Below are 15,856 nucleotides of genomic sequence, written 5' to 3' on the forward strand. Positions count from 1 at the left end.
AAGATGGGTTGGGATGGTCTGACTTTCCTGACTTGAGGACAGCAGCAACAATCCTGAATTCCCCTGGATGGGTCTCTTCCACCTGTCTGGAGTGGATCTGGGACACAATGGGGTCCTAGGATCTCAACCGAGCATGAAATTTAGCTTTGAGTTTCCCAAGGCCCTAGACAAACAGAGAAACAAGACCAGTATGTAACACTCCACGTGAGCTATCTTCGGTTCATTAAGTCCGTGAGCAGTTACTGATTACCATGCTCTGCTGATCGCTGCGCCCAATCCCAAGGAAACAAGAAGTCAGGCACCATGGATCTCTGCAGTCAAAAGGACTCCAGCAGCACTGTCCAAAGGAAATGTAAGAACCACAAATGGAAGCCATGTATGGGATTCTAGTTTTTCTAACAGCCACATGAAAAAAAGCACCAAAAGAAACCAGTGAACTTATTTTAATAGCCTGTTTTAACTCAATATACATAAAATATTATTGTCTCAGCATGTAATCAATATAAAACTGATTAAGGAAATGTTCTTCTTCTTTTTTTTTAGTACTTTGAAATCTGGTGTTTATTGTATCCTTCCAACACTTTCCACTCTGACCAGCCACATGTCAAGTGCTCCGTAGCCCTATGAGGTCAGTGGCTACTGTTTGGGACAGTATGGATTTATAATCTAAGAAAATAAGCTTTTCTTTGTATTCAGCTTTCAGAATAAAGGGTTATGGCATTTGGTGCTGGAGGCTGGGACATTCACATTGTTTCACAAGTGATCCCTTGCATTTCTTTTTCTTTTCAATTTGTTTTTAAGTTCACAAGTAATGAATACATTTTTATTATAAGGGAAACAATCAAGTAAGTTGCCCTTTACCCTCCCTCAATACTGTTCCATTCCCAGAAGTAGGCTTATCTATTCCTTGGCTATAGAGTCTTCTATGTTTTTACATGCGTGTATGTCTTATTTTATTGTGCAAAAATATCACACAGTCCATATTGTTCTGCAACTTGGTTTTCTGACGTAGCAGTATTTCTCAGTGCTCTTTTCACGTGCATATGTTGAATCACCTCATTCTCTTCAATGACTGCATGATATTCGATGGCCATTTCTCTGTTGAATGGCTTTTGGCTGTTTCTATGTGTTTTTTCATTATTAGTAATACAGCTATCATGAGCATTCCTGCCTTTTCATCCTTGTACATTGGTGTAGGTGTTTTTCTGGAGGAGATAAAAAGGAGTGTATTTGCTGGGAAATCCACATCTTAAGTGACAGCAGGTACCATCAAGCTGCCCTCCCCAAAGAAGCTCAATTCATACCCCTTTCCCCCCTCAGTGTGAAGTTTTCTTACATCCTTTCATCATACACCAGATCTGATTTGTATTGTAAGGAGGAGTATCAGATTTTAGTAGTGATACCAAAGCAACAAAAAAAATTTTTTTGAGATTGAAAATTTTTTTTTGAGATTTTATTTATTTATTTGACAGAGGAAGACCGTGAGAGTAGGAACACAAGCAGGGAGTGGGGCGGGGGCGGGGGGGGGGGGGGCGAATAGGAGAGGGAAAGCAGGCTTCCCGCGGAGCAAGGAGCCCCATATGGGGCTTGATCCCTAAGATCATGACCTGAGCCAAAGGCAGACGCTTAACAACTGAACCACCCTGGCGCCCCTATTTTGAGATTTTTTTCCTACAGTATTCTTCTGTTCATATCCAGAGACTCAATTCCAGGCCCAGAGTGAGTCACTGTTGAATTTTAATGAAATCACTGAGAATGTGACAGTATCATCACGTCCTATTGTGGGGCGTTAGAATCTAAAGGGAGTGACAACTAAATATGGTCACTGTCCCCGCCCCTCCCCCCAACATGATCCCTCAGGAAGTGCCCTAGTGGAGACGGGTATACGTTCTCTCTGTGAATTCAGCTTTTCCTCCAGGCCTTGCACGGATCTCCAGTTCTTTGGCCAAACACTAGATGGAGTTATAAGCTTATTTGGGGGTCTTGTCGAAAAAAACATAAATCTTTGAACAAGGAGCCCGCCTAGCTGTTTGCCCCCTGAGGCGTGAGACCTAGACCATCTGCGAGGGTGGAGATTCCCTCAGTACATCTCATTCGGAGGATGTGCTCATGGAGCAGGAGGTAGGCACCCCCCCCACACACACTTATTTATTTGTTTTTTAAAAAAGATTTTTATTCCTTTGGGAGAGGAGAGTACGCATGCGTGTGAGCGAGGGCGTGGCCGGGGGGGTTGCGGGCAGAGAAAGATTGTCCTGACTGCCTCCCAGCCAGGAGCCCGAGGGGTGCTGGACCGCACAACCAGCCAAAACCAAGAGTTGACCGCCCAACCAGCTGAGCTACCCAGGTACTCCCGCTTGCACTTTTTTCTTGCCTAACTCCTCCAGTGGGAGCCAGGTAAGTTCAAAGCTTTTTGTGAGATTTCAGTGTTCTGGTCTTTAGGTGACTAAACTGTCTTCAAAACCATGCAACCGGGGCAAATCTCACCTTCCGTTTTCAGGAATTTCAGGACAGCACCCGTGTGGCACTCACAGAGCCCAGGCATGGCCTGGTTAAGTAGATTAAGAGTCTGCTTTCACACACACAAACACACACGGCTCCCTCTTCCCGATTCTGAGGCCACTTCTGTGGCGCCCTGGGCTCAACACAGTAAACCTTGTCTACACTTCAGATACGGAGGAAGAGATGAAGTCACTCTCACAGTCCCTGCTTGGATTAGAATTCAGTGTATTGTGACCGCTATTATTTTTATGGTGTCATTTTGAGTAATACAGTATCTTCTTCCAACAGTCTTAGATAAAATTTAAGGCATCAGGATAAAGACAAAGGCTTCCTTTGTGTGCTTCCTTCTGGAACCAGAGGGCAATTCCCAGGTGGGCAGCCTCCTAGTGTCATTGGGGAAGGGCAGCAGATGGGCGACCATGGAGCCTCCAGCAGGATTTACCTGCCATGCTCACCTTGGAGTCTCCAGAGCTTGGTTCAGAAATGGCACTTGCAAGCAAATTCATATGAACCATGCTACTAGGAAATGATCTAAAACCAGAATCCATGCATTGATTTATTTACTCATCAAATTTCTACTGACGCTGAGTTTGAGCCAGGCCATATCCTAGGTTCTAGATATAATGAACAGAGACAGGTTTGGTCTTGGTGGTCTAGTGGGACACAAGCAGGCCATTCCAACCCAGTGAGATGAGGTGTTATGGTTATGGGAGCAACTAAGAGGAAGTGACATATCTAGCACTGGGAAGGAAAGAGCCAGCCAAAAAACAGTGTCACAGGAAAGAGAAGGTATGACTGCAAGAGCAAGGTCTCCAAAGAAGAGAACTAAACTTGAACCAAATGCACAGGGGAGGTTGACCTTGGGCAAGAAGCTCTTCCTGCTCTTTCCTGAGCAGGAAGGGGTGGCCAAGGACACACAGAATTATAGGATGGGTGAGAGGCAGTTCTCGCCTGGTTCTGTGCCCAGGTCGATTACACAAATATACCTGGTGGCAAAAGGTTAGTAGGCAAGTTCATTGTTGAGAGTGAGGAAGAGATTCTGATTTGGCAAAGATTAGAACAGGAACTGTGGGAGAATGAGGGGCATACCTGAATGAGGAAATATGCTGACCCCAGCACACAGGCTGCTGCTCTCCCACAGCACCCACATCCCTAATGAGGGCACAGAGAAGTCAGACTCACTAGGGCGGGTACTGGATCAGCCTGGCGCCACTGAATTAATGGACCATGGAGCTGGATGAGGAAGGGAGTGAAGAGCACATGGAGAGAACACATGCAAGAAAAACCCAACCCTGGTTTCCTCATCTCAGTGAGGGTTGTTACCAAGTGCCCACCACTGGAGTCAGAAACTGGGGTATTGGGGCACCTGGGTGGCTCAGTTGGTTAAGTATCTGCCTTTGGTTCAGGTCGAGCCCCGCATCGGGCTCTCTGCTCAGCAGAGAGCCTGCTTCTCCCTCTCCCTCTGCTGCTCCCCCTGTTTGTGCACGCGCTCTCTCTCTCTCTCTGTCAAATAAATAAATAAATAAAATTTTAAAAAAAGAAAGAAACTGGAGTATCCTTCTCAGTTCCCCCTCAACCTCAATCCATCACCAAGATACATAGGTCCATAGCCTACTCTCTCTTTGGTCCACCCACTTCTTTTTTTAAATTGATATTTTATTTACTTATTTGAGAGAGAAAGAGAGTGAGAGAACAAGCACAAGCAGGCAGAGGGGCAGAGGGAGAAGAAGAAGAAGAAGCAGGCTCCCCGCTGAGCAGAGAGCCTGACTGGGATCATAACCTGAGCCAAAGGCAGACGCTCATCTGACTGAACCACTCAGGCATCCCAGTCCATCCACGTCTTTTCATCTTCCCTGGTCCCTCTGTTCTGCCCCCCCCCCAAAAAAAACTCTGGTAATTCCATGATTATAGGACAGATCTTTTTACTGTTGGGGAAAAGCTCAAATAGCTTCTAGGGCCAGACAATAAATGAGTAAAACCGCCAGGGACTCTGGCACACTGAAAAGCCCTTTGCTATCTAACAGGGAAGGAGAATGCTGCCATGAGGAAACATGAGCCTGGTATTTTGATAGGTCTTTCTACATTTTTAAGAGAAGCTTAAAATAGTTTTATAACCAAAATTCCTGATTTTTAAATGTAGGCCAACTATTCAAATTTAAAATAAAACTGCTCAGAAAAGCTCTTTTTTTCTTTTCTTCTTTTCTTTTTTATTGTATCTATATGACGTGATGGGTGTTAGCTGAAACTATTGTGGCCATCATTTCACAATATTTGTAAATCAAACCATCATTCTGTATGCTTTAAACTTATACAGTGATATATGGCAATTATTTCTCAATAAAACTGTTGTTGAGATGTTTCAGAGTGAAGTGTGCTGATGTCTGCACCTTACTTTGAAATGCATCAAAAGATTCACCTTTGGGTGAATAGATGGATGGATAGATATATGATAAGGCAATTATGACAAAAATGTTAATTGGAGCACCTTGGTGATGCATATATACAGTTCTTTCAACTTTTCTGTATGCTTGAAATTTTCAAAATGTAAGGAAAAATAATTTTTAAAAATTTTTAATTTTGTTATAAACATATAATGTATTATTAGCCCCAGGGGTCTGTGAATTCACAGGTCTGTGAATCGCCAGGTTTACACACTTCACAGCACTCACCATAGCACATACCCTCCCCAATGTCCTTAACCCCACCACCCTCTCCCGACCCCCCCCACACCCCAGCAACCCTCAGTTTGTTTTGTGAGATTAAGAGTCTCTTATGGTTTGTCTCCCTCCTGATCCCATCTTGTTTCATTTATTCTTTTCCTACCCCCAAACCCCCCATGTCGCATCTCCACTTCCTCATATCAGGGAGATCATATCATAGTTGTCTTTCTCCAATTGACTTAGGAAAAATAATTTTTTTTAATTTATTTGACAGACAGAGATCACAAGTAGGCAGAGAGGCAGGCAGAGAGAGAGAGGAGGAAGCAGGCCCCCCGCCAAGCAGAGAGCCCGATGCAGGGCTCAATCCCAGGATCCTGGGATCATGACCTGAGCCGAAGGCAGAGGCTTTAACCCACTGAGCCACCCAGCCGCCCCAGGAAAAATAATTGCGAATCCATGAACCACTACTTTGTGACTTCCGTTACATATTTTACTTTATGAAAGGTAGAGGTAAATGAGTTCATAATATAAAGGCATAGAACAGTCCCTAGAATATTTAATAAATATTAGATATTAATATTGCCATCATTTGGAACAGAGGAAATGGATACAGATTAGAAGGGCTGGACCTAAACGAATTTCACTGAGTGCAGAGGGTAGGGACCAGAGTTCCATGCTGTTACTGTGTGAGCTTATACCTGGAATTTCCATCTCTGTGCCTCACGTTCTCACTTTTAAGCTAATAAGAACTAAACTCTAGGCTCCCTTGCAGTTCCGAAGTTGTGATTGAGCGTCTCCCTTTCCTGGTTCTGCCTATAGGTGTCCCCATTACCCTCCTTTTTTTCCTTTAATGCCTTACTAAAAACTACAATTCCCAGGAGCACGTACAGGCGTCGACGTCGCGCCGTTCTTACTCGTCCCTCGCGCTCTTTATACCTACTTCCGCCCGCGAACTACTTCCTTTTCTTTCCGGGGCGCGCGGCGGCAAGATGGCGGTGCAGATTTCTAAGAAGAGGAAGGTGAGACCCTGGGGCCCAGGTCCAGGGAACTGGCGCCGCGCGGGTCGGGGTTTGTGGAGACGCCGTCGCGAGACCCGCAGCTCCTTGCCCTGCTTCGAGAAGCGGCCTCGGCTGCGTGGCATTCCCGCGGGCCGCGGATGGCGGTGGATTGAACGCGGGGCCCGAGCCTGGCGAGCTCATCCTGGCGGCGGAAAAGAGTGATTGTTGCCGCTTCTAGGCGAATAGCAGAGGTGAACACTGGGTGTCCCTCCTGCCCGGGACAAAGCGCTTGTGAGCATTTCTTGGTCAGCAAATAGCTTCAGTAAACATGTAGTCCTTTGAGAGGTTGAGCCGTTTCTCCTCAGGTCTCACTGTGTGTTTGGGAAGGGGAGGTAGCAGCGTACTCATGCTTGCTTCGAGTCGGGGTGCGGCTTTCTGACCCCAGAGAGCTCGCTTGGGAAGGCTGCTGACGGTTTCTTGCTCCATCTGTACCCCAAGGAAACTGATGGGCTAATGGAGGGAGGAGACCTGGAAAGAGCACTTCATCGAATTTCCACTTTTCGCTTTTCCGTAAAATCCATATGCATTAGAAATAGGCAACTAACTTGTCATTTTGTGTGGACATGATAACGTGTAAATTCACACCTTTACTCTAGTTAGGACTTGCCGGCTTTGTAAGACACGCGCACTTTATGGCAAGATAACCTGGCTGGCAGTCTATAGGTGGTCCAAGTTGTGTCTACAATTGAGACTGCTTACTTAAAGTCGGTCTATTTGCGTTAGTTACAAGGGTAGCGTCTCTGCCTTAATGAATGAATGAGCTGTGGATGTGCCATTTGAGGACCGCTTTTTGTTTAGCATTTGTAGGTACATACGAACAAGTCTTAAAAACCCTTCAATGAAGAGAGGATGACGAGTCTGACTGGGGGTATTATCTTTGCCGGGTGGCCCCTACTCCTTGCTGCGTTCTGTGGCGGTTTTAAGGGCCCTTGGGTTAAAGTAACTTCCAGAGGACGACCTAGAGGCATTTGTCTGAGAAGGGTTGCTACATGAGTGTTGGAACCAGGGTAATAGGGTGATGATGGGTTGTTTTTTTCAAGGTGTTGAATGTTGATGAGAGTTGCATTGGCAGAAGGACTAGGCAGGAAAATGACCCTGCGTCCAAGTTCTAATTGTGAATTTTCCCTTTTGGTTAGTTTGTCGCTGATGGCATCTTCAAAGCTGAACTGAACGAGTTCCTCACTCGGGAGCTGGCTGAAGATGGCTACTCCGGGGTTGAGGTCCGAGTTACACCCACAAGGACAGAAATCATTATCTTGGCCACCAGGTGAAAACTCATTTTCTTGGCTGTCACCTGTAATTGCTGTACATATTAGGATCGTGTATTCTGTGAACTTACAGGGACAGTCAGTACACTGGCCTTAGCAAATGTAAGTTTCTGTTTTAAAGATTTTTATTTGTTTATTTGAGAGAGCACAAGCAGGGGTGAGGGGACAGACGGGGGTGGAGGTACTGAAGAAGCGGATGCCCCATGGAGCAGGGAGCCGGATGCTGGACTCTTATCCCAGGGCCCTGGGATCATGACCTGAGCCACAAGGCTGCTTGCAAATGTAAATTTTCTTAACTATTTTAAATCTAACTCTAGTTCTTGTCATCCAAAATTTAAAGCCACGTTTGGAATTTTGTAAGAGCTATAAATTGTCCGTTTTGTTTTGTTTTTTTCCTCAGGACACAGAATGTTCTTGGTGAGAAGGGCCGGCGGATCCGAGAATTAACTGCTGTGGTTCAGAAGAGATTTGGTTTCCCCGAGGGCAGTGTAGAGGTGAATGATTGTGCCTTGTGCCAGAGATTACTGTGGATTGGTATTTTGTTCAAGTCCTCTTAATAAGCAGTGGGCTTCCTTTTATAGTCCTTTTCTGCTCATTTCTGGTGGTGAAGGGATTTTTTGCTTTCAACTTGGGAATAGTGATGGTACATACGGTGTATTGGCTGTCCCCTCAGTGGTGTTGCTGTAGAAGGAGCTAGAGGTGGAAGGACAATAAGGAAAGATTCAGACTGTCACAAAGTATAGGCTACATGTGGGTAGTGGCAGTGTTTTAGTACTTGAGGGATGCTACAGTGGGACATGCTTGTATGATGAATGAAGTGGTTTTTTTATTGAAAATTGGGGGGAAAATTAACAGGTTTAAGGGTATGCGTTGTTTCTTACAGCTTTATGCTGAAAAGGTGGCTACAAGAGGTCTGTGTGCTATTGCCCAGGCAGAGTCTCTGCGTTACAAACTCCTAGGAGGCCTTGCTGTGCGGAGGTGAGTGGCCTGAAACTTTAAATGATTATGTTTTAAAGAGTGGTCAGTGCCTTAAAGGGAGTACCTTCAGTTTGGCATTATAGGTTTAGAAGAGGGATATGTGTGTGTGTGTGTGTGTGTGTGTGTGTGTGTGTGTGTGTATTTTGCCTGTTTAATTGGCCTGGTGTGAGGACTCGACTTCACAGGTGTTTTTGTTTTATTTTAATCTTGTTGAGGTGACTCTAATGTGGAGCCAAGGCTGGGAAGCACTTGGTTAGAAGGAATTGGCATATATTCCCTAAGGAATCCGCTTAAGATGAGGTGCAATAGGACTGTAAGAGAATTGACAGGCTCTGGTCAAATTCATTCCGTATTAAGGGAACATGGAAAATAGTGCAGACTAGTGAGTCTTGTGTTCATGGTGGTGTGGGATAGGATCGAACAGTCTTGTCTTCTGTGATAACGTGTGGATATCTGTCTTGTTCTCCCAAAGGGCCTGCTATGGTGTGCTGCGGTTCATCATGGAGAGTGGGGCCAAAGGCTGTGAGGTCGTGGTATCTGGGAAACTCCGAGGACAGAGGGCTAAATCCATGAAGTTTGTGGATGGCCTGATGATTCACAGTGGGGACCCTGTTAACTACTACGTTGACACTGCTGTGCGCCATGTGCTCCTCAGACAGGGTGAGCAGCTGGGAGCGCTGGAGGCAGAGGGCCTTCAGCATATGGTTGTGGGTTTTTGTGCATACTTCAGTGCTGGGAAATTCATTTTGGACAAGTGGAGCATGTTTGTATTCCACTTGGGTTTATTGATGAGGTGTGTAAGAACTGAATTGCTGAGATCGATCAGATCTGAGAGTTGGTTTGCTCTTGTCTCAGCCACCTGTGTACCCTTCAGTGATGACACGATGACGAGTCAGAAAGGTCACATCCTGCTCTTGGTCCTTGTCAGTGCCACGTTCTGTGGTGCTGTGCATGTGTTCCTTTTGCAAAAGTGTCCTGTTCATTGATTGATTAGAGGCATTTGTCTGAGAAGGGACCAGACTCGGGTGCTTGAGTAACCTACTGTTGTCTTCCTTCTGCCCTATCCTATGGTGGGACCAGGGCAACCACAGCTAGATGCTAATTATGGTATCTTCTAGGTGTGCTGGGCATCAAAGTGAAGATCATGCTTCCCTGGGACCCAAGTGGTAAGATTGGCCCTAAGAAGCCCCTGCCGGATCATGTGAGCATTGTGGAACCCAAAGATGAGATACTGCCCACCACCCCCATCTCGGAACAGAAGGGTGGGAAGCCAGAGCCGCCTGCTATGCCACAGCCAGTACCCACAGCGTAACAGGTGTGTCTCTAGGGGCCTTTTGGAGTGGAGTAGGAACCTATTCTCTTGTCTTCCTGCTACTAGTGTGTCCCATACTGCGCTAAGCACTAATAATAAACATCGGACTGTACTTTCTTGACGCTTCACAATGCAGGCTGGAGCGGGGGCCCCATTTAACCAGGGATTCTGTAGGGAGGGGTATACCCTGGTCTCCTAAGAAGTTCCTGTGTTTACCACTGAGTTTGAAACAAGATGTTTCCTTTTATTTGCTTAAAATCAAGCACTCTTGTTAGTTACCTCTTCTTCAGCAGCCCCTTAAGCAGTTGAAACAGTAATACCAAGCCTCTTCTAAGTCTAGCACCTTTTTGTTTGTTTCTGGGTGTTCTGTGTGTATGTTTATATTCTTCATGCACATCCTAAGTGGGAAATGAAAGAACCCAGTATTCAGGTGAAAATTCTGTTCTTACTGTTGTGCTTTATTTGATTTCAGGGTCTCTCCGGCAGCTGGATCTGGAGGCTGCATTTCAATCCGTAAAGACCTTTAATAAAATCTTTAAGAAGGATACATGGTGTGAATAGACTGTATGTCCTCTTTTTGGTCTGAGAATTTTTTTGCCCCAAGGGAACATTACTTGATTTTTTTTTCAGGGCTGTTTGGCTCACTTTTCCTGCTTGCTTTCCCTGAAATCCTTGGTTTCAGCTGTGCTTGGGAGGCAAGAGCTGCAACAGGAGGACCCAAACAGAGCTAACCAGAGTAATAGCCTATAAATCTGGTGAAAGTGAAGGCTGATTGCTAAGAAGACAGCACCGCGATTAATTGACCTTCAGTTTGGCATTACAGGTTTAGAAGAGGGATATGTGTGTGTGTGTTTTTAAGATTTTATCCATTTAATTGACAGATCACAACTAGGCAGACAGAGAGAGGGGAGCAGGCTCCCTGCTGAGCAGAGAGCCCAATGCGGGGCTCCATCCCAGGACCCTGGGATCATTAACTGAGCTGAAGGCAGAGGCTTTAACCCACTGAGCCACCCAGGCGCCCCAAGAGGGATATAATTGTGTGTGTGTGTTTCAAGATTTTTATTTATTTGACAGAAGTGGGGAACACAAGCAGGGGAAGTGGGAGAGGGAAAAGCTGGCTTCCTGCTGAGCAGGGAGTGTGATTCAATCCCAGGACCATGGGATCATGACCTGATCTGAAGGCGGCTGGTTAACCGACTGAGCCACCCAGGTTCCCCAGGGATATATTTAAGGAAATTTATTTTTTTATTATTATTATTATTTTAATATTTTATTTATTTGACAGACAAATCACAACCAGGCAGAGAGAGAGGAGGAAGCAGGCTCCCTGTGGAGCAGAGAGCCCGATGGGCTTGATCCCAGGACCCTGGGATCATGACCTGAGCCAAAGGCAGAGGCTTTAACCCACTGAGCCACCCAGGCGCCCCTAAGGAAATTTATTTTAAGATTCATTTGTCAGAGCATGGACGGGGAGCAGCAGGCAGAAGGAGAAGCAGGCTCCATGCCAAGCAAGGAGCCCAAGGAGGGACTCTGTCCCCTGACCCTAGGATCATGACCTGAGCCAAAGGCAGGCACTTAACTGAGCTACCCAGGTGCCCATAAGGAAATCTTACTGCGTATAGAAAATAAATAGAGTGTCCATTATATTTTAGGTCATTCTACACTATAGGTAGTTTTTTTTACATAATTCTCCATTTCAACCTGAGCATCTTTGAAGTGTAAAGGGGATTTGCTTTTCCTTCTGAAGGACCTGAAATGAGATTTTCCTGAGCAGTGTATAGCTCTTCTGTTCTCTTAACCATTATACTCCAGGAAAGTGTAAAGAACATTTTACATTGTGTATAGTTTGTCATTTGAAGTGTTTTATATTGATAGCTATAAGAAATTGGGGGGCGCCTGGGTGGCTCAGTGGGTTGAGCCGCTGCCTTCGGCTCGGGTCATGATCTCAGGGTCCTGGGATCGAGTCCCGCATCGGGTTCTCTGCTCAGCAGGGAGCCTGCTTCCCTCTCTCTCTCTCTCTCTGTCTACTTGTGATCTCTCTCTGTCAAATAAATAAAATAAAAAATCTTAAAAAAAAAAAAAAGAAAGAAATTGGAGTGCCTGGGTGGCTCAGTTGTTAAGCCTCTGTCTTCGGCTTGGGTCATGACCCCAAGGTCTTGGGGTCAAGCTCTGCATTGGGTTCCCTGCTCAGCAGGAAGCCTGCTTCTCCCTCTCTCACTCCCCCTACTTGTATTCCCTCTCTTGCTGTATCTCTGTCAAACAAAATCTTAAAAAAAAAAAAAAAAAAGAAATTGGATCCTCCTGGTTTCTTCAGGTGAAACTAGTGTGGAACAAAGTGGCATGAAAATCTACATGACTGGGGTGCCTGGGTGGCTCAGCGGGTTAAAGCCTCTGCATTCGGCTCAGGTCATGATCCCAGGGTCCTGGGATCAAGCCCCGCATCGGGCTCTCTGCTTGGCTGGGAGCCTGCTTCCTCCTCTCTCTCTCTCTCTGCCTGCCTCTCTGCCTACTTGTGATCTCTATCTGTCAAGAAAAATAAAAATCTTTAAAAAAAAAATAAAATAAAAAAAAAAAAATCCTACATGACTATATAGGGATTAAGTTCCATTGGGAGCACAATGACAAATGTATCTCTGCCCCCACTCCTACCAGAACCTTTGATGTTTATACTGTCTGGACCATAACCTCTCAACTGTTTTTGTCAATGGTAATGGAACTGAAACCACATACCTACCATTAGTAGAGACACTTCCCTTTAGAAATCTCTAGCTTCAGGGCGCCTGGGTGGCTCAGTGGGTTAAAGCCTCTGCCTTGGGCTCAGGTCATGATCCTAGGGTCCTGGGATTGAGCCCCGCATTGGGCTCTCTGCTCAGCGGGGAGCCTGCTTCCTCCTCTCTCTGCCTGCTTCTCTGTCTACTTGTGATTTCCGTCTGTCAAAAAAAAAAAAAAAATCTTAGAAATCTCTAGCTTCTGGCATAGCTGATGTGTTAACCATTTATAGTGTTCTAGGGAGTGTGGACTATGTGTACTATAGTTACTGTATTAGGAAGTAGAGCCAAGTATACAAAAATGTAAATGTTCCTTATTTCCCCATGCTTTCCTTCACCTTGAGGTAACAGTTTTTCAGGCTAATGAAAGTTTTCTTGGAAGGGCTGAGGGTGAGGTGGTTTTGAGTAGAGAAGCTGGTGTTGGTTCCTCAGTACTGCACATGCATAAAGTGAGATTCGAGTGCCTTGAATAAATGATTCTCTACCCACCCCAAAGCTAATGCAATACAGGCAGCTATCATAAGGTTTTATATATCCCTTCTGGGTAAAATGAATGGCATTTTGCAATTGTACTGAAAATGTGAACTAGGCTGCTTAATTCTTTGATTTCTGGACTTCTGTAGTTCAGTTGTGAGGGGATTTTCTGTTGGGAAAGTAGTTCAGCTAATATGAGCATCCAGAATACTGGGTGTTGGAAACTGGTGAAGGCAGTTCTGGTCATGTAAGACCTCAATTTCTGGTACTAGCACAGGTGTTTGTGTATCTGGTTATATGATTGTTTAAATTCCTAACTCAATCAACTTAAAACTGGAAGTTGGTCTGTTGGACTCAGAAGTGCTGTTAATGTCCCCACCAGGGGGTGCTGTAGCAGGACGGAGGCACCGAAGCACGAGCTTGGGGAAGGAAAGTAAAACGTACTGAATTGCATGGACCTGCAGAATACTATGCCAGTTAGTGTGCACATGTAAAGTTAGAGTTTTCAACATGAACACCCCTGGATAGTCATTACTCAGGTAAAGAAAGGAGAGGCTTTGGGGTATTTTTTTAACCATTTCAAAAAGCCATGTGAAATAAATGCATAACTTAGGTAAGCAGTGACTACAGCCCATGAAGAAATGCAGGTTGCCTTAAAGGATGTTACCACCTTCCTTGGACTTAAGTGAGTTTTCCCACTGCCTCCTGTCCTTTTAAAGCTCAAAATTCCAGGTGTGAATATCTGACTGGCTAGTCCTGTGTACTATCCAGCTGCCTGAAGTTGGGAGAAAGATAGACCTGTTGGTTTCCATAGTAGAGGTGGAGCCCAGACTTGCACAGTGCACAGAACCCACTGGTGGAAATCGGGCTGATGGCAACGTGGAAGCAAATGACGTCCTTTCTTGGACTTGTCACCAAAAGTTTGCTGTCAAGCTCTAAAGAGTTAAGTCTAGTCATTAGGATTCCTGGCACCAGGACAGGGGCTTTAAGCAGAAACTGGTAGATTAACTGGTCCATTAGGCAAAGAAAGAATAGCTGCTGGAATGAGAGAACTTGGAAATAGGCCCACGGGGCAAGCAAGGGTCCAGAACCAATGGCTAGCACTGTTAAGATGGAGAACCAGGAGAAGTACAGAAACTGGCGGCATCAGAGGACAATGGGTGGATGGTGTCTTGACATGGGGGTCTGCCTCTAGACAGAATCTTCCTTCTGGAGCCCACAGCAGGGTGATCATGTGGGATCTGCTCCTCACCTCCAGTCAACCAACCCTCTAGCTGGGAAATTAACCAAAGGCTATGGGAATGTTCAAGCTTGGTAGGATGGAGGATGCCTTTCTCTACAGAGTGCTTTTTTTTTTTTTTAATTTTTTTAATTTTTTATTTTTTTAATTTGACAGAGATCACAAGCAGACAGAGAGGCAGGCAGAGACAGAGAGAGAGAGGGAAGCAGGCTCCCTGCCGAGCAGAGAGCCCAATGCGGGACTCGATCCCAGGACCCCGAGATCATGACCCGAGCCGAAGGCAGCGGCCCAACCCACTGAGCCACCCAGGCGCCCTGCAGAGTGCTTTGAAAAGGAGACTTCAGAGGTGGTGGGGAGAAGCTAGGCTTTGCATTCAGACCTGGGTTCAAATGTGACGGCAGCACTGATCTGCTAAGGGTGAATCTTTCCAGTCCTCAGTATCTCACAGGGCTGTTGGAAGAAGACCTAACTGTCAATACCTGTCTGTAGTGTTTATCATCGCATGTGTTAACTCTGGAGACAGTTAAGAGCCCAGGCCTTCCAGCCAGACTCTGGGCTCAAAACCTGGTTCACAACTTAGCAGTATGAGCATGGGGACATCAGTTAACATCTCTGAGCCTCTGCTCATCTGCCTGTGATTTCATAGCACAGTGCCTGACCCATCAGAGGTCCTCGGTAAATGTAAGATGTTACCATTGAGTACTCAAGCATATCCTCTTGGGAATGATTAGCTTAACTTCATGGTATTGGGTTCTACCCATCCTAATTGTAAGAGCTCTGATAAGCAACATGACGTTGGTGAGAAGATAATTGTTACATGCCCAAGCTTGCTGTAAACACTTCATTAATCTCAACATCCCTGTAATGGGCCAGTTCCATTACTAACTTCATTTTATAGCAGCTTTAACCCATATCATACATCTTAGGGGAATGTGTGATTTCTCTCAGGCTTTGGAAAATATTTAGAGTCTCTCAGATCCCTATTTCTGGTTTGAGAGCAAATAGGGAGCCCTCGGTTTGGAAAAGCTTATCTGATTCTAAACCCTCATTTCTACTAATTAGAGTCCCAGTGGCTCTGAAATTCAAATGAGACCACGCCTTTGCTGCTCATTCCTGTGTTGTACTAGCAGTGCAGCCATACAAGTCCAGCTGGGGCTTTGTCCACTGGGGAGTGCTGCTGCTATGGGTTCTTCCCACCTTCCACCTTCACCGGCTGGCCAGGGACTGCCCTCATGATTGGCCTGCTCCTGCTAGTCCTTTGTTTGGTGAGCCAGAGGAGCTGGACCTTTTGAATCCCAAACTGCTGAGAGAGGATAGGGCTCCCCTAGCCTTTAATTAAGAATATTTTTGCTTTTTATGGGGAGGAGAGGGATAGCACAAACCCAGCAAGAGGGCCTCTTTCCCTTCAGGGATCAGAGACCAGAGGTAATGGGTCTTTGCTCAATGGTTTTCCCTTAGTACAACAGGAAAAATAGCCATCACTATTTACCATTTGAGTCTAATAGACATCCTACCTTTTTTTTTTTTTTTTAAGATTTTATTTATTTATTTGACAGACACAGCAAGAGTGGGAATACAAACAGGAGGAGTGGGAGACGG

The 15,856-nt window shown here is 45.6% G+C and overlaps 1 protein-coding gene and 2 non-coding genes across 3 annotated transcripts; all 3 read left to right on the plus strand.

Annotated features, from left to right (window-relative positions):
* Positions 1 to 6,028: 6,028 nt before the first annotated feature.
* On the plus strand, positions 6,029 to 10,322 carry RPS3 (ribosomal protein S3). Its single transcript, XM_046017581.1, has 7 exons — positions 6,029 to 6,178; positions 7,354 to 7,484; positions 7,886 to 7,979; positions 8,369 to 8,463; positions 8,936 to 9,123; positions 9,582 to 9,778; positions 10,248 to 10,322. The coding sequence occupies exons 1-6, from the start codon at positions 6,149 to 6,151 to the stop codon at positions 9,773 to 9,775; spliced, it is 732 nt and encodes a 243-aa protein (XP_045873537.1). The 5' UTR covers positions 6,029 to 6,148; the 3' UTR covers positions 9,776 to 9,778; positions 10,248 to 10,322.
* Positions 7,051 to 7,198, plus strand: LOC123950172. Its single transcript, XR_006820166.1, has one exon. It is a non-coding gene; the product is annotated as a small nucleolar RNA SNORD15 (small nucleolar RNA).
* On the plus strand, positions 9,332 to 9,476 carry LOC123950171. The gene has a single exon (XR_006820165.1). It is a non-coding gene; the product is annotated as a small nucleolar RNA SNORD15 (small nucleolar RNA).
* Positions 10,323 to 15,856: the final 5,534 nt, after the last annotated feature.

The sequence above is a fragment of the Meles meles genome, chromosome 8, assembly GCF_922984935.1.
Source record: "Meles meles chromosome 8, mMelMel3.1 paternal haplotype, whole genome shotgun sequence".
Taxonomy (NCBI): Eukaryota; Metazoa; Chordata; class Mammalia; order Carnivora; family Mustelidae; genus Meles; species Meles meles.

Bases quoted from the DNA above. Each gene is read 5' to 3' on its own strand.
- RPS3 (XM_046017581.1), top strand. From the start codon at position 6,149: ATGGCGGTGCAGATTTCTAAGAAGAGGAAG. The intron at 7,485-7,885 runs GTGAAAACTCAT...TTTTTTCCTCAG, and splicing joins ATCATTATCTTGGCCACCAG to GACACAGAATGTTCTTGGTG. The intron at 7,980-8,368 runs GTGAATGATTGT...TGTTTCTTACAG, and splicing joins TCCCCGAGGGCAGTGTAGAG to CTTTATGCTGAAAAGGTGGC.